Source organism: Drosophila grimshawi, unplaced genomic scaffold (assembly GCF_018153295.1).
Source record: "Drosophila grimshawi isolate 15287-2541.00 unplaced genomic scaffold, ASM1815329v1 contig_311, whole genome shotgun sequence".
In the NCBI taxonomy this organism is placed as follows: Eukaryota; Metazoa; Arthropoda; class Insecta; order Diptera; family Drosophilidae; genus Drosophila; species Drosophila grimshawi.
The window spans coordinates 11585827-11604399 of NW_025063098.1; the positions used below are offsets into that span (position 1 = coordinate 11585827).

General features: G+C 41.7%; 4 protein-coding genes across 5 annotated transcripts; 2 read left to right on the plus strand and 2 right to left on the minus strand.

Moving 5' to 3' along the window:
• The first annotated feature begins 1187 nt into the window (after nucleotides 1–1187).
• On the plus strand, nucleotides 1188–6029 carry LOC6564091 (cyclin-G-associated kinase). Its single transcript, XM_001989568.3, has 9 exons — nucleotides 1188–1476; nucleotides 2028–2258; nucleotides 2325–2464; nucleotides 2603–3586; nucleotides 3648–4057; nucleotides 4125–4507; nucleotides 4573–5576; nucleotides 5637–5798; nucleotides 5856–6029. The coding sequence occupies exons 1-9, from the start codon at nucleotides 1278–1280 to the stop codon at nucleotides 5964–5966; spliced, it is 3624 nt and encodes a 1207-aa protein (XP_001989604.1). The 5' UTR covers nucleotides 1188–1277; the 3' UTR covers nucleotides 5967–6029.
• A 595-nt stretch (nucleotides 6030–6624) lies between these two features.
• Nucleotides 6625–8588, minus strand: LOC6564090 (guanine deaminase). The gene is made up of 5 exons (XM_001989567.2): nucleotides 8422–8588; nucleotides 8072–8332; nucleotides 7715–7869; nucleotides 7377–7650; nucleotides 6625–7321 (listed from the first exon to the last, which is right to left on the minus strand). The coding sequence occupies exons 1-5, from the start codon at nucleotides 8515–8517 to the stop codon at nucleotides 6755–6757; spliced, it is 1353 nt and encodes a 450-aa protein (XP_001989603.1). The 5' UTR covers nucleotides 8518–8588; the 3' UTR covers nucleotides 6625–6754.
• Nucleotides 8589–9111: 523 nt separating this feature from the next.
• Nucleotides 9112–13030, plus strand: LOC6564089 (GTP-binding protein 2). Of its 2 annotated transcripts, none has more exons than XM_032737422.2 (4): nucleotides 9112–9409; nucleotides 10632–11309; nucleotides 11364–12238; nucleotides 12310–13030. In XM_032737422.2, exons 1-4 carry the CDS (start codon nucleotides 9352–9354, stop codon nucleotides 12583–12585), a joined length of 1887 nt encoding a protein of 628 aa, XP_032593313.1. In that variant the 5' UTR covers nucleotides 9112–9351; the 3' UTR covers nucleotides 12586–13030. The 2 variants fall into 2 exon arrangements, with proteins under 2 accessions (XP_032593313.1, XP_001989602.1); XM_001989566.3 differs by lacking the exon at nucleotides 9112–9409 and adding an exon at nucleotides 10248–10304.
• Nucleotides 13031–14435, minus strand: LOC6564088 (evolutionarily conserved signaling intermediate in Toll pathway, mitochondrial). Its single transcript, XM_001989565.3, has one exon. It carries the CDS (start codon nucleotides 14349–14351, stop codon nucleotides 13068–13070), a length of 1284 nt encoding a protein of 427 aa, XP_001989601.2. The 5' UTR covers nucleotides 14352–14435; the 3' UTR covers nucleotides 13031–13067.
• Nucleotides 14436–18573: the final 4138 nt, after the last annotated feature.

An 18573-nucleotide genomic window follows, 5' to 3' on the forward strand; every position in this document is an offset into this window, starting at 1 on the left:
TCATCGGTATCGCAATCCGTAACGTACTATGCTTTCAAACAGACAGAGACCTTTTTGGTCCGTAAATGGATTTTAAAATCATATTTGGTCTTTCTTTATTTTGTCATGCATTTCACATTTGTTTGCAAGCGACAACAACAAGAAAAGACCCGACAATAACTGCAATAAAAGAAACACTCTGTATTTTTCCCAATGATTTGTTGATTTTGGTTTCACAACTTTTGTAAGACTCACGAGAAATCGAGGAAGAAACAGTTTCAGTTGATAAATATGAACATATGTTTATAACTTTGACATATACTTAACCGACCTTGTATCAGTTCAAAGCCACAAAATATGCCTTATATGTTTATTTTATGTATGTATAAAAGTATAGATACATGGTACATGTGTATAACCTATGTCTTGGCTAAATTTGGATTTTTATAGGGGCTTCCACCCGTATGTTTTTCGGTGAAAACATAGTTATGAACAGAAAATATAATTTGAAGGACTTAGGTCAAGCACCTCTAATTAAAAACAAATTTTAAAAACATTTCGGAATAAGTTTGGCTGATTTGTACATATAATACCCAAATTTAAGGAAAGCAAAATATCAAAAGAATATAGCTAAAAACAACATTAAAAATATTTTAATATACGGATTGATTTTGAATTTAACTTCTTATACACTTAACAGAAGTTCCCCAACTTTAACATAATTACTCCACACTTAACGGCTACTCCGCACCTATCAGATCAGTCGGTTAATGTAACAGTCTAGTTGAAATATTTAAATAAGATATGCTAAAATGTTCAAGTTGAAATTCAACAGATATTATTCCTCAAGCAAGTTGTGCTAAAGCAAACTGCTAGTTTTGTTATTCCGAATTCGTAAAAAATTAACGTAGTATCATAAATGGCGTATTATCCTGAAATCCAATCATTTTCTTAAATGGTTTTTATTTCAAAAATAAAATTCAAAAGTTATTTCCACAAAAACTTTTAATTTTGTAACAGCAATTTGTTAAATCGCTGAAAGTTACAGTACAGCAAATGTTAAATTATTGCAGCTGTTAAGCCCTATGTTAGACAAACAGCTGACCATTTATGTCCGTCCAACTCAGCAAAAAATACCAGAACAGAACAATTAAATACCAAACCAACGCAGCAATTTTTGTTGTGTCCGCAGCGAAAATGTATAAACTCGGTTAAATTAACACAATCCATACAATTAGCTCGCGGTTTCGCAATAAAATCAGTTTACATTATTATAAACTATCGTTAGTCACAATAATATGGGCGATTTCTTCAAGTCGCTGAACTTCAACTATTTTAACACCACCACATCGAGCTCAGACGATGCAGGTGGCAGCGGAGGAGGAGGAGGTGCTAGCAGTGCCACAGTCAACAGTGGCAGCCTGGACAATGATTACGTTGGCCAATTCGTGGAAATATCTGGCCAAAAGCTGCGCACGAAATGTGTCATAGCCGAAGGTAGAAGAATACAAGCAAATTACATCAAAATAAATCAATGCTCTTAACGCTTGCAAATCAATAGGAACTGAAATAATGAAACAAATTGGTGTATTCGTCAAAATCAATTTGTCATATCAAATGATATTTGCAGCCAAAGCTGGTGACAATGACACCACAGTCATATCAGCTACTAGCTCTTTGTTTACGCTTTCATGATTTTCACATTGAAACAGAATGGAAAACTTGTTGCTTTGTTAACGAGAATTGAGAATGAGATGTGCACAAATAAGTCGTGTAGACTTTGTGTTAGTATTGGTGCCCAACTTGTTGTTGAAGTTCAAATGTTCTTTTCCCGTTCTCTGACCTCATGAGTCATGTTGCCTCACTCAAGCAAACTTACACACGCACACGCACATACATACGCAATCAAAATCTACAAATTTCCATTGGATTCACAACGAATATCTGTTTAATTACTTTAATGTGTTTGGGGCATTACTGAAATGAACAAACCCGCTTATCAGTGCCCGTTATCAACTTCCCCTTTTATATATTTTTTGTTTTTGCAGGCGGGTATGCCTTTGTTTATGTCGCACAAGATGTAAAAACTGGCGCTGAATACGCCCTCAAGCGCTTGATCGCCGCCGATCAGTCGGCCTGTCGTGCCATCAACAACGAGATTAGCGTGCACAAGCAACTATCCGGACATGGCAACATTGTCACATGCATCGGCTCCAACTGCATCGCCCCAACGCCGCCACAGGGTGCCCAATTCTTGCTGCTGACTGAACTGTGCAAGGGTAAGTGATGGAGTTGCTGTTACCTGTTTAAGAAATCTCATCTTCTTAACACATATAATTCCATAGGCGGCTCGTTGGTGGACTGCTTTAGAGTGGACAATACATCACTCGATCCACCCGTCATCCTGCGCATCTTCTATCAAATGGCCCGTGCCGTTGCCCACATGCACACACAATCACCGCCGATAGCACATCGTGATATAAAGGTATTCATTCAAATTTTAATTGCACACAATTGGCAATCCAATCACTTACTAATCTCGTGAGAATAGTTCGGAAGTATTGCCTATTCATTTTAACTATGCAGTTGAAGCTAACCAAATCTCGATTTATCTCATCGACAGATTGAAAATTTTCTAATTGGCAATGATAAGCAAATTAAACTTTGCGACTTTGGCTCGGCCAGCAAGGAGTTGCTTGAGCCCACGTTTGAATGGAGCGCACATCAACGGAACATGCTCGAGGATCAGCTCAATACAGTCACAACACCCATGTATCGAGCACCTGAAATGCTGGATACCTGGTCGAACTATCCAATCGGTCCAAAGGCCGATATTTGGGCATTAGGCTGCATATTGTATTTCCTGTGCTATCAGAAGCATCCCTATGAAGATGGTGGCAAGCTGCGGATTATCAATGCCAACTATATGCTACCGCCAGATTCTCGGTATCATTGCTTTCGTGAAATTATAAAAGGGTGCTTTAAAGTGAATCCGGCTGAGCGTTTTGACATCTCAATGGTACTGGAGCGCTTGGCAGCCGTTGCCGAGACGAACAACTGGTCGCTAAAGGGACCGTTGGATTTGCGCGGCCTGCCGATAGAAACGTCGCCAGCTGAGAGCCCAGCGAGAAGCCTGCCCGAAACGAGCAATTCAGAATTCTATTGCGACAATCCAAATCCGACGGCGACTCCCATGCCGTCTGCGGCTATGCCACAAACTACTGCAAGTGCTGCGACCAGCCATGGCAATGGTAGCCTCTTTTCTTCACTGCGGGGCGGGGCCGGCACCCTGTTCAAGAACCTGAAGGACACCTCGACCAAGGTGATGCAAACGATGCAGCAATCAATTGCACGCAACGATCTGGACATTAGTCACATCACGTCACGCATCCTGGTCATGCCCTGTCCATCCGATGGCTTTGAGTCCACATACAAAACAAACAACATTGAGGATGTGCGTTTGTCGTTGGAGAGTCGATTCTCACCGCAAAAGATAAGCATTTATAATTTTGGTTCCCGAACTGTGCCGCGTCTGCCGCCGCCTGTGCGTACTGTTGAGGCTGGCTCCGTGTACGGTTGCCCGCAGGCGCATGCGCCCAATCTTCAGGTAAGTGTGCAAATTCCTAATTATTTTCATGGCTATATATTGAATGGCTAACGTATTGCAGGGTCTCTTCACTGTGTCAGCGGACATGTACAACTTCCTCAATGCAGATCCCAAATCTGTTGTGATTGTCCAAACCGGTGACTCTGGCGGCTGCACAGCTGCCACTGTCATTTGTGCCCTACTCATGTACGCCGGTCTGCTGCACGAACCCGAGGATGCGGTGCAGGTGTTTGCTGTTAAGCGACACACCATCAATTTGCGGGCCTCTGAGTTTCGTTATCTCTACTATTTTGGCGACATACTGCGTCCGATTCCACTGCTGCCGCACTACAAGAACTTCAATCTTGTTTCCCTCAGCTGTCAGCCGGTGCCACGCATGACCAAAGCTCGCGATGGATGCCGCATTTATATGGAGGTTTATTGCAACGAGAAAATGTTGCTTTCGACGTTGCAAGATTACGAAAAAATGCGGTGCGTCTTTAACTTTCTTGTTAATTTTCTTCTTCATATTAAATGATTGTGAATTGATCTATTATAGGCTGCATCTCGCTGGACCCGGAAAAATTGTACTGCCCATTAACTTAACGGTTTGCGGAGATTTGACCATTGTATTGTACCATGCGCGCAACGCCCTGAAGGGTATGGTGCGTCCACAGGGGCTGAAGATTTGCCAGTTTCAGATCAATACGGGCTTTGTACCCGAGCCAGAAACTCTGATCACCTTCAATGCTCTTGATCTTGATGATTTGCCGGATCCAGAGCAGGTGCCACAAAGCTTTTGTGTGTCGCTATCGTTGAGCGTAACGGAAACAGAAACTCCGCCCAGCCACAAGCCACCATGGCTTCCAGCCAAATCCAAGCGCGCTGCCCAAAATCTCTTTAGCTCCGATTTGGAGTATGTCGAGATGCTGGATAATTTTGGTAAGACTGAATTCACATTCACACACTATTAATTGTTTATATTAATAATCGTGTTCGCTCTGCAGTAACTAAGCCTAGTTTGCGATCCTCACCGACGCCACAAGTTAAGAAGCCCGAACGTTCGAACTCTCCGCTGGTGCTACCGGATGTCACTGAAATTGCTCATGATGCACCGGCAACCATGCCGGAGCCCTCACCGCCCATAGATTTGCTCAATTTGAATCAGCAACCCAGTGCTGGCGCCGCATCTGCTGCTTCTGATCCGCTGGCCAGCGCCATGCCCAGCTCGGATGCCAGCTTCGATCTGTTAGGCGCTTTTGGGGATGATGATTCCACAGGCATTGGATCGGCACCCATACCGGATGTGCTGCCACCACCGCACGCGGGACCCCAGCCCAAAATTAATGCTGATCTCTTTGACATATTTGGCTCTATTGATCAGAGCGGCGGTATGGGCACCCCAAATCTGAAACCAACAACTGGCGCAAACCGGCCGCCATTTGTAAGCGCAGTACCCACCTTTGTGACCACGCCAGCTGCACCCACAAAGGAACCATCACCCACGCAACCCCAAAAACCATTAGATCCGTTTGCTGACATTGCCAACCTGGCATCAGATCTAAATATTAACTTTAACCGGAGCACACTTGGTGCCAAATCGGCGGGCAGCACGCCCGTTGGCCACAGTCCACAGACAACGCAGTTTTCCAGTCCCACGCACAAGACGACACCAAGTCAACCACAGACTCAGCCTCAGGCACAGCCAAAACCTCAGCCGCAGGCACAGGCACAGCCCGCATTTGCCAGGACGCCTCCGCAGCCGCAATCACAATCACAAGGGGCATCCTCTCGACCTGACTACAGCCGCACCCACTTCGATGCGCCGAAAACATCGCAACAGTCGGGTGCTGGTGGCACGAAGAGTTCAGACATTTTTGGTGATATTCTCGGACAGCAAGGCTACTCATTTGGAAGCAAAATGCATCATGGTCCGCGTTCCATCAATGAAATGCGCAAGGAGGAGCTGGTCAAAGATATGGATCCCAAGAAAGTGATCATAATGGAATGGGTAAGTAAAACAAACTTATAAATAATAGATAATGTATCTAGGTTTTGTATGACCTTACAGACCGATGGCAAGAAGAACAATATACGCGCCCTGCTCTGCTCCATGCACACGGTGCTCTGGGAGAATGCCAAGTGGAAACGCTGCGAAATGTCAACCATGGTCACTCCGGCTGAGGTTAAGAAGGCCTATCGACGCGCCTGTCTAGCCGTGCATCCGGATAAGGTCTGATTTCTAAATTGTTGTCTAAGAGTTTGCTTTATTTAATGTAAATCTTTACAGCATAATGGCACCGAGCACGAAGAAATCGCCAAACTCATATTTATGGAATTAAATAATGCTTGGACGGATTTCGAGAACGATGCCACACAGCAAAACATGTTCAATGCTTAAATTGTGTCCTAAAGCTATGTGTAACCATATATAGTACATATATATTATATAGTTTTAAATTTCCTTCTATTAGCTGAAACTAGTGTAAAGCCATGTAAGAGTAAGCTTTAATGTGTAAAGTGAAAGTATTTGTGTATGCTGCATTATACATGCATACACATTTTAGTTAGCCCAAGATGAACCCAATTTCAAATTCTAAAATATTTATGGACAATTTACTTAATTTTGTAATTAAAGCATAGTCGCGCCCACATTCCCAAAATTGCACAAAAACTATATTGCTTATGAGCACATCAAAATAAACTCCCCATATTCAATATATTAAGAATGTACAGTAGAGGCTGATTACAATATTTAAGGAATCTGATCAGTATGGTCGATATCTCTACAGAATACTAATTCAGATTCAACTGTGCATGATTTGTGTAACAATCAGTTTGATATACTCAATTCGAAAACAGCTCAATTGTAATTGGCGTTTACAACAAATATGACCTGGTCCCAACCCAATATGTGATTAAGATACACGCCTACGCAAAAATGAAAAGTGCATAAGTTTATATAATTGAAATATATATAAATATATATGATGTTTAAAATGAAATTATATGTATGGTAGACCAATCCAACGGTACTAAATAGGATGAAAAACGCTTGATTTACTGTTACCCCAAAATTGTTTAATTTTCAGCATTTAAAATCGATCCAGACATACACTGAAAAATATATGTAATAAATTCTCTATGCATTTCTATGCGAAATGGTACTGTTAGCAAACAAATGTTTTCTTAATTGGTTTCCCATTTTGATCCTTTGACACACTTGCCAGCCACAAATACGGCGGTAATATTGCGATCGTCACCCGTAAATATGAATTTCTCCACCAGCTCGTCAACAGTTAGTGTACGATGTGGTTTCTCCAGAATGCTAACGTCCACCAGAAGTGCATCAAACTCCTTGCCGACAGCAAAGTTACCAGTGATGTGGTCCAAAGACAATGCTTTAGCACCACCCAAGGTGGCCAAATAAAATGCCTGCTTGTACGACAACTGCTGGTAGTCTCTATTTGGAGTTTTCGCTGGGCCCGTACCGAAAATATCCTGCTTATTGAAAAAGTCTAAATGCTTGGACACGTCTAAAGCGCGATTCAAGGCATGCAGTATCGATACGGAATTGCCACCAGAAACATCAGTTCCCAAGCCAACACTTATTCCTGCATTGATTAGGCGTTGCACATCGCATAGACCCGAATTCAAATTTGTGTTGGAAGCTGGACAATGTATAATGGATGTGCCACGCTCCCTGAGCAGAGCAATCTCATCATCCTCCAGATGCACACCATGCGCCATGACAGTCTGCGTTACAGACACACATTAGTACTTTAGGCTTTTAGAGGGGAATCGAACAAACCTTTTTGGTCAACAAACCGGCCTCGTCATAGGCTCCGGCATAGCTAGTTTTAAATATGTCCTTCACCACCTTAATCTCCTGAAGATTTTCGCTAATGTGGCTCTGCACATGGACATCATTGCTCTTAGCAATATTACCCAATTCCCGTAGTAGCTCCTTGCTGCAGCTAAGCGCAAAACGTGGCGTTATTGTTGGCAGGACCAGAGGGTTATTCAGCTCACGGATTGCTTTCACGAACGACTGCGTTCCCTTCACCGATTCGTCAGTTGTTTCCCTGCATGTGAGAATTATTAATTATGAATTAATTGATCATTGATTTTGTCAAAGGACACACTTACACATAGAAATCGGGACTGTTGCAATTGGAGCAGACCTTGCCAATCAGTGCACGCTGACCTTGACGTGCCGCTTCCCGAGCTAAGATCAGTGTGGACTCTAAGTTGTTGGTAGCGAAATAAGAGGCCAAAGTGGTGCCGCAACGCAGTGTCGCTTCCTAAAGAGTATCATGTTATCAACTGGCTTATGTGTATGTGATGTTTGTGTGTGAAATTGAGAGTGAGAGCCCAAAGATCAGTGAGCAAATCGTTATCGTTAACGTATGCGTATGTAAGTGTGTGTGTGTGTGTGTGTATGATGAAAAGCTGATAAGGAATAAAAGCAATCATATTTAATATGATAATTGTTATTCGACTTACGACAACACTCTTATAGATTCCCAAGGCAAATTCTTGATCAACATATTTAGCTTCAGTTGGAAAGGTATACTTATTGAGCCAGTCGAGAAGCGGCACACTCAATCCCAGGCCAATTTGGGCGTATTGTGGTGCATGAATGTGACCATCACAAAATCCGGGAGAGAGAAACTGAAACTCCGTGAGCAGCACCTCAGACAACGTTGTGCGGTCGATTTTCGTGGTGGACAACCAATCCTCGTAGTCATCGCCAACGCCAATTATCTAAATGGAAATTATCATAATGAATGCCACATCATCAAGGAAAATGAATTTTCAATAATCCATTTTGCCAGCCATGTGCCTTTTCATACCTTTCCATTTTCGACAGCAACAAAGCCTTGCTTAAGTGATTCAAATTCATTGAAAGATTTGGTGTGCACAATGGTTCCACGATATACTGTAAGCATCTCGACTAATAAATGTGCTCCTTGTTTGACGACGACCCAAAAAGAAATGGGATTCCTGCTCAACAGGTATTTAAATTGTCGTCAGTTTACTTTACGGCCCTGCCATTCAAAGTGGAAGCCTACACAGATTTATTGATGTTCTGGTGAATGGCAAAATCCATCTTGGCGGGTTAATGAATTTTAATTAAACTTAAATTGATAAACGTCATGTGGTCAACACGACGTTGGTTATTTACAGGGTGATCGATCATAAAACTTTTATTTTTTTAAAACGTTTTCTTTTTACATATTTGTCAGCCAATTTCAATTTTTGATTTTTAACGTAATCGGGGACTCTGTTAAGATTTATCACTCACATGTGAGCGATATATAACACTCGATAATACAATCAGTTTCATGTATAAGATGTAATTAATGTACTTAATTAAATCATAAACAACATCAAAATTATATTTTACCTAATAAATTCAAACGTCTAGTGGTGCTATGTTTGTTTGTTATCGATATTTCGAACATCACAGCTGATTTCTTATCGATGATTTTAACGAAAACAAATTGAATTAAAAAGAGGGAGTGCGCTTACCATCTCATGTTAGCTTCTACATTTCGTTTGCCCACACGGGCAATACAAGCTTATTTACAAACAATAATGTGGGAATAAAAGTAAAAGGTCTGATTTTTATGCGTTTCTTGGCACCAAATTTCAAAATTCTTGTTTACAATAAGTGCATTGTGTCCAATGGCGGTCGAAGTGTAATTTGCGTGAAGTGACCATATCAGTCAACACAAATCGTCTCATGTAATCTAAGTGCATTATTACTCAATGCAAATCCAATGCACCTAATTGATTCAACTGGTTTTGCTCAAGACAACTTACCATTAATTGCGAAATGTAAGTCTGATGAAATAAAATACGAATTTCGAATAGGGGCTCGACAAAACGACCACCATAGCATGCACAATTTTATTACATATTTATTTTTAAGTTGTGTAAAAATGTATTATTTATGTTCTGTACAACATGTCTGTGATTTGTAATTATTATTATTATTATATGCAGTTGACACGTAATCGCATACATTTGCACATATTTGCACGTAATTCCAATCGAAAGCTTTCTCTAACAAAAAAATTAAAACAATAAAATAAAAACGCCAGAAGCACATATTTATTATCAGATTTTTTCATTCAGCGTCGCCAGCTGATCAAAACAAATACAGACACACATCGCTTGCGATTTGTATAGAAAACCCAGAAGAAGCAGTGCCAACAAAGTCAAAATGCGAAAAGCACACACAAAACACGGGACAATAATGAGCGTCTTGTGCCTCAATTTATCTGACTTCTGAATACGCTGCTCAGCTGCTCGCTGCTAAGCACGAACGAATGAATGAGGTTGAGCAGCAGTGACATATGCCGATTTTGTAGGGCACAGGAAGTAGAAAGCTCTTCATAAATATTTGGTTAGCGCGTTTGCTTGTGTTCGTGTGATTGCCACAGAGCAGAACAAGTTATAAACAAAATCGAAAGGCAGCTGAAAACAAAAAGCACCAAAGTACATGCAAGATGCGAAGCGGAGCAAAAGCAAGTTGGCCAAATAAACTACATATGCGTGTATTCACCCGTGTATATATATGCATGTGTGTGTGTGTGTGTGAGTGTGATTGTGAGTACATGTGTATGTAGACACAGGGCCAAAGCGCCAGCGTCCCCAAAATCGATTTTGTTTCGTGCCAGTGACACAATCGGCGCCCAGCGCACAACAACAACGGAACATAACGGAAAAGGTTGTGATTTAGCAAAATAAGGCGCTTCATTTTCAAGTTTCTTTTGCTTAAGTTCGATGAGAATATTATTTATATATGTGGCATATGCAGAATGCAGAATGTAGAATTTAAATTAGAACATCAACTTGTGATTGTTTCGATTGTTTGTATAAGCTATGCAGTGGCGCAACCCCAAACATAAACAAGCGTTTCAAGGTCGTTGCAAGCAAAAGAGGCCATGCCAAAAATATAATGTATACGTTTAATGGCGCACTTGCTCGAAAATGTTTACAAAAATTATGATGTGATCCATTCTTTATTTCACTTATTTTTTTGTTTTGTTAACAGTTAGCAGAGAAGCAATGGAATCGTTTCTGAGCTTATTTGATCCAAATCAGCCGGACGATGGCTTCGATGAGGAGCAGGAGCTGAATGGCAACAGCAGCGGTAGCAGCGAATATGAAGTGGACGGCAATGTTAATGAGAGCAATAATATTAGCAATAACAACCTAAGCAATAATGTCAAAAGCAATCTCATTTTTGACTTTGAGCAGGGCATTCTGCCGCCAGAGCCACAGTTGGGCAATGTGGAGTACAAGCTGAAGTTGGTGAATCCCTCAAAGCAGCGTTTCGAGCATTTGGTCACGCAAATGAAGTGGCGCCTGCGCGAGGGCCAAGGCGAAGCCATCTACGAGATTGGAGTCTCCGATGCGGGCCATCTGCAGGGCCTCAATGACAAGGACATGAACGCTTCACTCACCACGCTCAAACAGATGGCTCATCATTTGGGCGCCAGCACATCGGTGCTCAGGCGCAAAATAATTCCCGTCCGGCGTTCCGTTGCCGAGGTCCTGGTGCGCAAGATACCCGATGATCAGCACAATATTGAGATACGCGTCGCGGTTCTGGGTGGTGCCGATGCTGGCAAATCCACGCTGCTGGGTGTTCTCACCCAGGATGAACTGGACAATGGACACGGACGTGCGCGTCTGAATATGTTTCGGCACATGCACGAGATTCAGTCGGGTATAAAATAAACTCACATCATTTATGCAGACACTAATTCAATTCTCCGCTCAGGTCGCACCTCTTGCATCTCGCATGAAACATTGGGATTCGACGCCTTGGGCAATGTGGTCAACTACAAATACAATGAAATGATGACTGCCGAGGAGATAAGCGATCGATCCACAAAGCTGGTCACCTTCATGGACCTAGCTGGCCATCGTCGCTATATGCGCACCACAGTGCAAGCTCTGAGCGGTTACTCGCCACATTATGCCATGCTCGTGGTGTCCGCTGGCAGTGGCTGCAACGACACCACAGAGGAGCATCTGGCCATAGTGCGTGCTCTCGATATGCCCTTCTTTATATTGATCACCAAAACGGATATTACATCACCCGATGCCACAGTGCAGGAGTTGCGCACATTACTCACAAATATTGGGTGCCGCAAGGTGCCGTTTGTGGTCACCAATACGGATGAGGCCATATCAGCTGGCTCCAATCAGGTCTCGGAAAATATTGTGCCCATATTTTGTGTCTCAAATGTGACTGGCAACGGTCTGAATCTAGTCACCAAATTTCTCTATGTGCTCTCGCCGGGCATCAGCAATGCGGAAAAGGATCGCCTCGAGCTTGAGCCCTGCGAATTCCAGATTGATGAAATCTTTCGGGTTACCGACGTCGGACCCGTTGTCGGCGGCCTGCTCGTACAGGGCGTGCTCACTGAAAATATGCCCATGAAAATTGGACCACTGTCGGATGGAAGTTTCCATGCCGTTAGCGTGCACACAATCCATCGCAATAAGGCACCCTGTCGAGTGGTGCGCGCTGGCCAAAGTGCTTCGCTATCGTTTACGCCAACCCAGGAGCTACCAGCGCTGCGCAGCGGCATGGTCCTATTGGGCGACTCTGGCAACATTGATGACCCCTTCGGCACCTACTTCTTTCAGGTTAGTCCTCTATTTTACACACACACACACACACACCCGATTCACCCATATTTGATTGTTTGGTTTTGCAGGCCAAGGTATCGGTGCTGTTCCATGCGACGGCCATTTATGTGGGCTTTCAGACCACTGTGCACATTGGCAGCATCCGACAGACGGCTGTTATCCGTGGCATTATGGGTGGCGAGAAACTGGGCACCAATGATTCCGCCTCTGTCATGTTTGAGTTCGTTGGGCATCCGGAGTACGTGCGACCCGGCATGCGCATACTCTTCCGCGAGGGCATGTCCAGCAAAGGTATCGGTGTCGTTACCCAGGTGTTTCCCGTTAACAAGACCCGCGTGAAGTAAATTGATGCGCCGAAATATACAAAGAGTACCTAGTATTTCTTCTTCGTTAAAATGGAGCATAGATGCCATGGACGATATGGTTCTGCAATTGGCCAGTGGTCAGCTAAATACTTATTAAAGATTATGAATATATATCTCAATGCGGATAACATACTGACATACTGAGACATGTACATATTACTTACAATTAGACTCTAGTGATTTCGATCGGCATACGCAGATATGCGCTAAAATTGTAGCAGATCTTCTTTACATTTAGTTTGAGTTCTGTGATTTTTCTTTTAAGCTCAACTCCTCTATATTAACACATATACAGATCTATATAACAATTACAGACAACTTTATCTGTAGACAATGCAATTTGAAAACCTTGTACGAATTTTAATTTTGCCTACGCATACTTAATAAAAACTAGACCGTACAAAAATCTGATCCACATGATGAATTCTGGGTTCAACAATTAATTTATTTTAAATAATTCACTACGGCCTGCTGCCAGTCTCAGTGTGCTCCTCCCTATGGCTGCTGGCGGTATCACTGGTTTGCGCTGGCATGTTGGCGGGGCCCTCGATTTCCTCCGCCTTGGCGGGCACACTGGATGTGAATCTAAAGAGGACGGGTATTTCGCCAAGCGACGCATAGCCACGCGCCTCCAGCAGGCGTATCCACGAGAGCAGCGAGTCTTTCGTAGAGGTGCCCGTGGCACAGATGGCGAAAATTGTTCCATCATCTTGCTGGTGAACTGAGCGCAGTTTACCCAACTGATTGTGCCGGCGCGGTGGTGCGCGTCCAAAGAATGGCACACCAATCTGCGTGACATCATCATCATCCACCTGGCGCTCGTCCAGTTGCGCCAAGAACTGGGCATCGGCATCGGCACGCAACGTAAAGTAATTGATGCGTCGATTCCGTATCCAGATGTTAAAGGGACCCTCAATGTAGAGCGCCTTCTGACGAGAATGCTCACGCAAGAGCTTGGACTGTTCCGGGCTCATGCCGCTCACAATCCATGTGTCGTCCAGCGAGTCCTTTATTTCCCTCGTTTCGAACACATCGATTTTGGAACGCAAGTCCACGGTACACATGCGCTCCACGGCCAGCTTAGCTATCTCTAGCGTATCGTCGGGCACCGGGTCGGGCAGTGGCCATGGCGATAAGTTCTTGAACTTGGGCATCCAGTACATCATGCGCCAATACTTGCGCAACGGATGTCCCTTGTTGCCGAACACATTCAGCAGCATCGCTTCCATTTCATAGTCGGGCATAACGCCATAATCCTCCATCTGCTCGAGCAAATCAATTATACATTGCTGCTGTTTGGGATAGTGCATGAATTCCGCCTGAAACAAATTGGTCGGTATAAATTTCCCTTTGGGCATCACATTTATCAACGCCTTATAGACTTCCAGATCGTGTTCCACATTAAAATCGGGCATATGCTTCAGTGCCGCATATATGAACTCCACATGGTTTCGACGGTGCACATCTCGCTCTTCAAAGATTTCCACCATCGTCAGGTAGGTATTCTTCGTCTTGTCTTGCGCAGCAGCAAACGGATTCCGTATGGCGGGCAGGCTCTTTGAGGAGCTGGTGGTTCCAGCTCTCTTATTGCTTTTATTGTTGCTCTTGGGATCTGCATTTGCATTTCGATTGGCATCGTCCGTTGTTGCATAGCTTCTTGTGAAGAGCGTGGGTGCTCGCTGTCTGTAGACCGTTCGGTTGACTGGGCTGTGCAATCGCAGTAGGCAATGCAATTTGCGTATCATTTTTATTTAAAATAAAGCCAATTTAATAAAAACCAAACTGAACGATTATAAAACAACAACAAATGCATTTCACAGCACTGGCCAGCAACAAGCAGCTGATAGTGACTCCGAACTATCGGTTCTATCGATAGTTTATTTGAATGAATTCCGACCAAAAGTTATTAAAGAAAAAGTGTTGCCAATCTCTTAAGGGCTGATGATTTTCATTTGGCGCGAGTTTCAAACAAATTGAATAATTCAATTTGAATTAATTAATAAAATTTGAATATTAAAAAAGCGTAAAACTTGGTTGCTTCTAACAATTTCGATTAAGCTAAACGTTATTATATAAGAATAGCAATTCAAGCTCATCTATTACAGTACGCGGTTCTATTCGCGCTTTATAAATTGAAGTAAGTTACAGCAACGCAGAATAGCAATTAAAGAATTTTATTTAGTGTAGATATAATGCAATATGACAAGAGTAGTTTGCTTAAAGAGAATCGAACGGCTGACCAAACGCTAACCATATGCTGTCAGCTTTGAGCACTTACCGAACAAAATAAAAATAATCAGTTACTCAGCTACTCAGCTACAGATAAGAATACATAGTTAAGTAGCCTCCCATAGCCTCTGAGAAATACATAGTTAAATATTTACGAATGTGCATGTGAGTAAGCCATTGAATACATGCGCAAAACTCAACTTGCTGAAATATACAGTGTCCCGCAGCTTATTTCGGCAGTGTCTAGCAAAAATTTTAAAGTGCTATAAAGTTTAAACAAAGAAACAAACGCAAAATGTTTAAATGTCAATTTGTTTTATGTTATATCACGTTTGAAAAGGAAACTTCAGTTTTCATTAAAATATTTATTAATTAACTAAAATTAGTCAAAAACTGAAATCTTATCCAAAATACAGGTCAAATCTTATTTCGGCAGTCTTAGAAAAGTAACATATTAGGCGTATAAAAACTTAAATAAGGATGTTAACACTTAGTATGATATCATTTAGCCTTAATAACTTCCCCTAACCTATATATTATATATGATGCTTTACCAACAAACAAACGAACAAAGAAAAATTGGCATCGAGGATACGTGCGTCTAAATGCGTTCTACATAGAATATTTTGTTGGCATATAGCAGTTTAGCGCTAGAATTCGATTATGATTCATAAGGCTCCAAAACTTGCCGCGACTTGGAAATCGCATTGAGGAATCCAGTAAATTTATGTAGACACGTCACAACTGAATAAAATTTCTATCACAGTTGTCAAGTGATTTAAGATAAGAACACCTGGGTAAAATGAGTATCACACTTTAATGCGACTCACTTATGAGGGCCACATTATAATCAAATGGGTGTATTAACCAAAATCACATCCATAAACAATATAGAGCACAAAATTTAATACGTGAAAAGAGTCACGTAGACCAGCATATTTCAATGAGTCTGTCTTTGTTCTAATGCACTCATCAGCTGCGCACAATTGGCTATGAGCAAATCAAATGCAATTTAATTTATAAACAATATAGAGCACAAAATTTAATACGTGAAAAGAGTCACGTAGACCAGCATATTTCAATGAGTCTGTCTTTGCTCTAATGTACTCATCAGCTGCGCACATGAGCAAATCAAATGCAATTTACGGCAGATAGTCTGCAATGCAATGCAATGCAGCAGCATTCGGAATACGTCATTAAAATGTCAACGCTCGAGCGGGCACTGTGTGTATGTCTCAAGGCGTTCTCTCGATTAAATTATGCGAGCGAATGAAAAAACAATAAAAATTATTTTGTTTCTCAGTCACGTGGCTGGTCACGTGAGAGGTGCAAAGTAATCGATAAGCTGACCACACAACCGAAAACTAGTCGCATATGTGTATTCGATTTCTTGAATACAAATATCCCATTCCTAATTAAAGAGATTATCCGTAAGAGATTTACCTTTAAGAGATTAGGCTTTTATTACAACCACTAATCGATCATCTATATTTCGGAAGGAAAAGAATGTATTGCTAAAAAAAAAACACTAAAACTTGATCTGCAAATGGTATACAAGATCTTATATTCAAACTTTGACTTCTCTGAATCGGACAAGCAAACGTGGCTGAATCGACTCGGCTCAAGAGTATATATTTCATGTGGTCGGAGTGGCTTACTTCTGCCGCTTACATACTTGTGCACAGTGTTCAGACACATGATAATTGCTTCAAAACCTTAAAAGTCGAGACGTGAAATTTGGAACACATACTGGCCTATGGCCGCGTCAAACAAAGTCTAAAAATTGGAGTGCTATGTCTACCAGGGGGCTTGGAAATCGATCAAATCGATAAATCCATATATCTCCCACAATTTTAAAGCTACAGTCACCAAAATTGCTTGGTGAGTTGTTCTGCTTCGGCATGTGTCACGCCCACTTACGCCGCCCGTGTGTGCCTATACTCCATTCCATTTGAGGTCAATGCAAATGCCTACTTTTAGGCACGAACAATATGTATAAGCTGATCTGACTAATGCTACATATACAATGTATGTAGCATATATATATGCAAGTCCCCTGTTTTAGTAATTTTACATATAGACTCATAAGTTAGACATAACATCAGATGAGCCTTTGATTATAAAATTGGGATCTAATAATTATTTATTGTTTTGTGTGGATGTTATTACCTATATACGCAATAGCCTTAGATTACAGTCGCGAATTCAGTATATGTATATTGAAATTTTCAGAAAATCAAATCGCCCTGAATTTTAGAAATTTGCCATACTTTTAATACTTTTTTATAGATAGATGTTTTCATAAAAACTTTCTAGTTTTCAATGCAAAATTTTGTCATGAGTGTAGGTATTTAACTTCGTTATTTGGCTATTCGTGGAATGTATTTTGTTGAATTTTGCCATCTCCACACTATTTTAGCATAAGATAAGATTAACAAATCAAGAATACATTTTCTTTATAATGCCAGTATTTATATTCCTGGTTCGTGCTATTAGGCTTTGTTGAAAATATGATTATGATTGATTACAGAATTGTACAACGTTTCTCTCTTCTTTATCAGTAATTTTTAAAAGTGTATAGAACATTGATGATGTCATGTAAGGCATTCTAGTATGTATTTACTTGGAAGTGGTGTTTACTAAGAAGGTATACAAATACGATTCGGTGCTCTTTATAACTGCTCAAGGTTTTTTTTTTTGCATTAAGGTATATACTCGTATATGCGTCTGACTAGATTTCCTTAGCTTTAGCAATATTTTCGCTTGTGAGGGTATCTATTATGCGGTGATCTTCCTTGCTCTGCACCCATTTTTAGCGCCCAGCACTCTGCATTTACTTTGCATGTGTTTGCATTGAATGCGCAATTATTTAGACAGGAAGTCAGCCGAAGATGCAAGTCGGAGCAACTGCAGCAGCCTGCGCAGCCATTTGGGACGCGGGGGAAGGAAGGTGGAAATGCAAACAGGCGCGGGGAGTGTGACAAACAAGCAAATAAAAATAATAATAAAAATAACTAAAATAGCAGCCGATAAAAATAAACAAAACTCGCGCACAACTCGCTGTTGACAGACAAAGGGCAAAGAGCCCAGTGCTCGATGAGGCTGACTGGTGGTGGCGACGGAGAGGGGGAGGGAGGGAGGGTATTTGGATAGGGTGCAGCTCGCGTGGCAAACATTTCTCTATATACATAAGCAGACACAAATGTATATTTACGTGCTCAAAACTTTATCAAATGGCGGCAGCGTTTGAAAGTAAAAACAAAGAGGCTGCAAGCGAGGCGACAGCTGAATAACTTGCCTGCTAACCACTGGCCATGATCAGAAGTGCTGACAGCACAGGGCAAAATATTTGGGCAGCTGTTGGCAAGCAGCATCAGTGCAGATGTAATGAAATGCCAAGAATAGTTTGCTTAACGAGAATCGACCAATCGGCTGACCAAATGCTGTCAGCCTAGAGCACTTACTCAGTTACGCAGTTACCCAGATACAGATACGGATACATCGGCATCTGACATTTGAAATGATTTACTTCAAATTGCTTAAACAAACCGACAAATATATAGTTAGTCAACTTGCTGAAGTGCAATTGATGCGTCGTTGGTATGTATATTCAAATATATATATTATATATTGTGCCTTGGCAACAAACAAACGAACAATGAAAAATTGGCATCGAGGGTACGTGCTACGTGCGTCTATATGTGTACTATATATGATATATATGTATATGTAACTAAT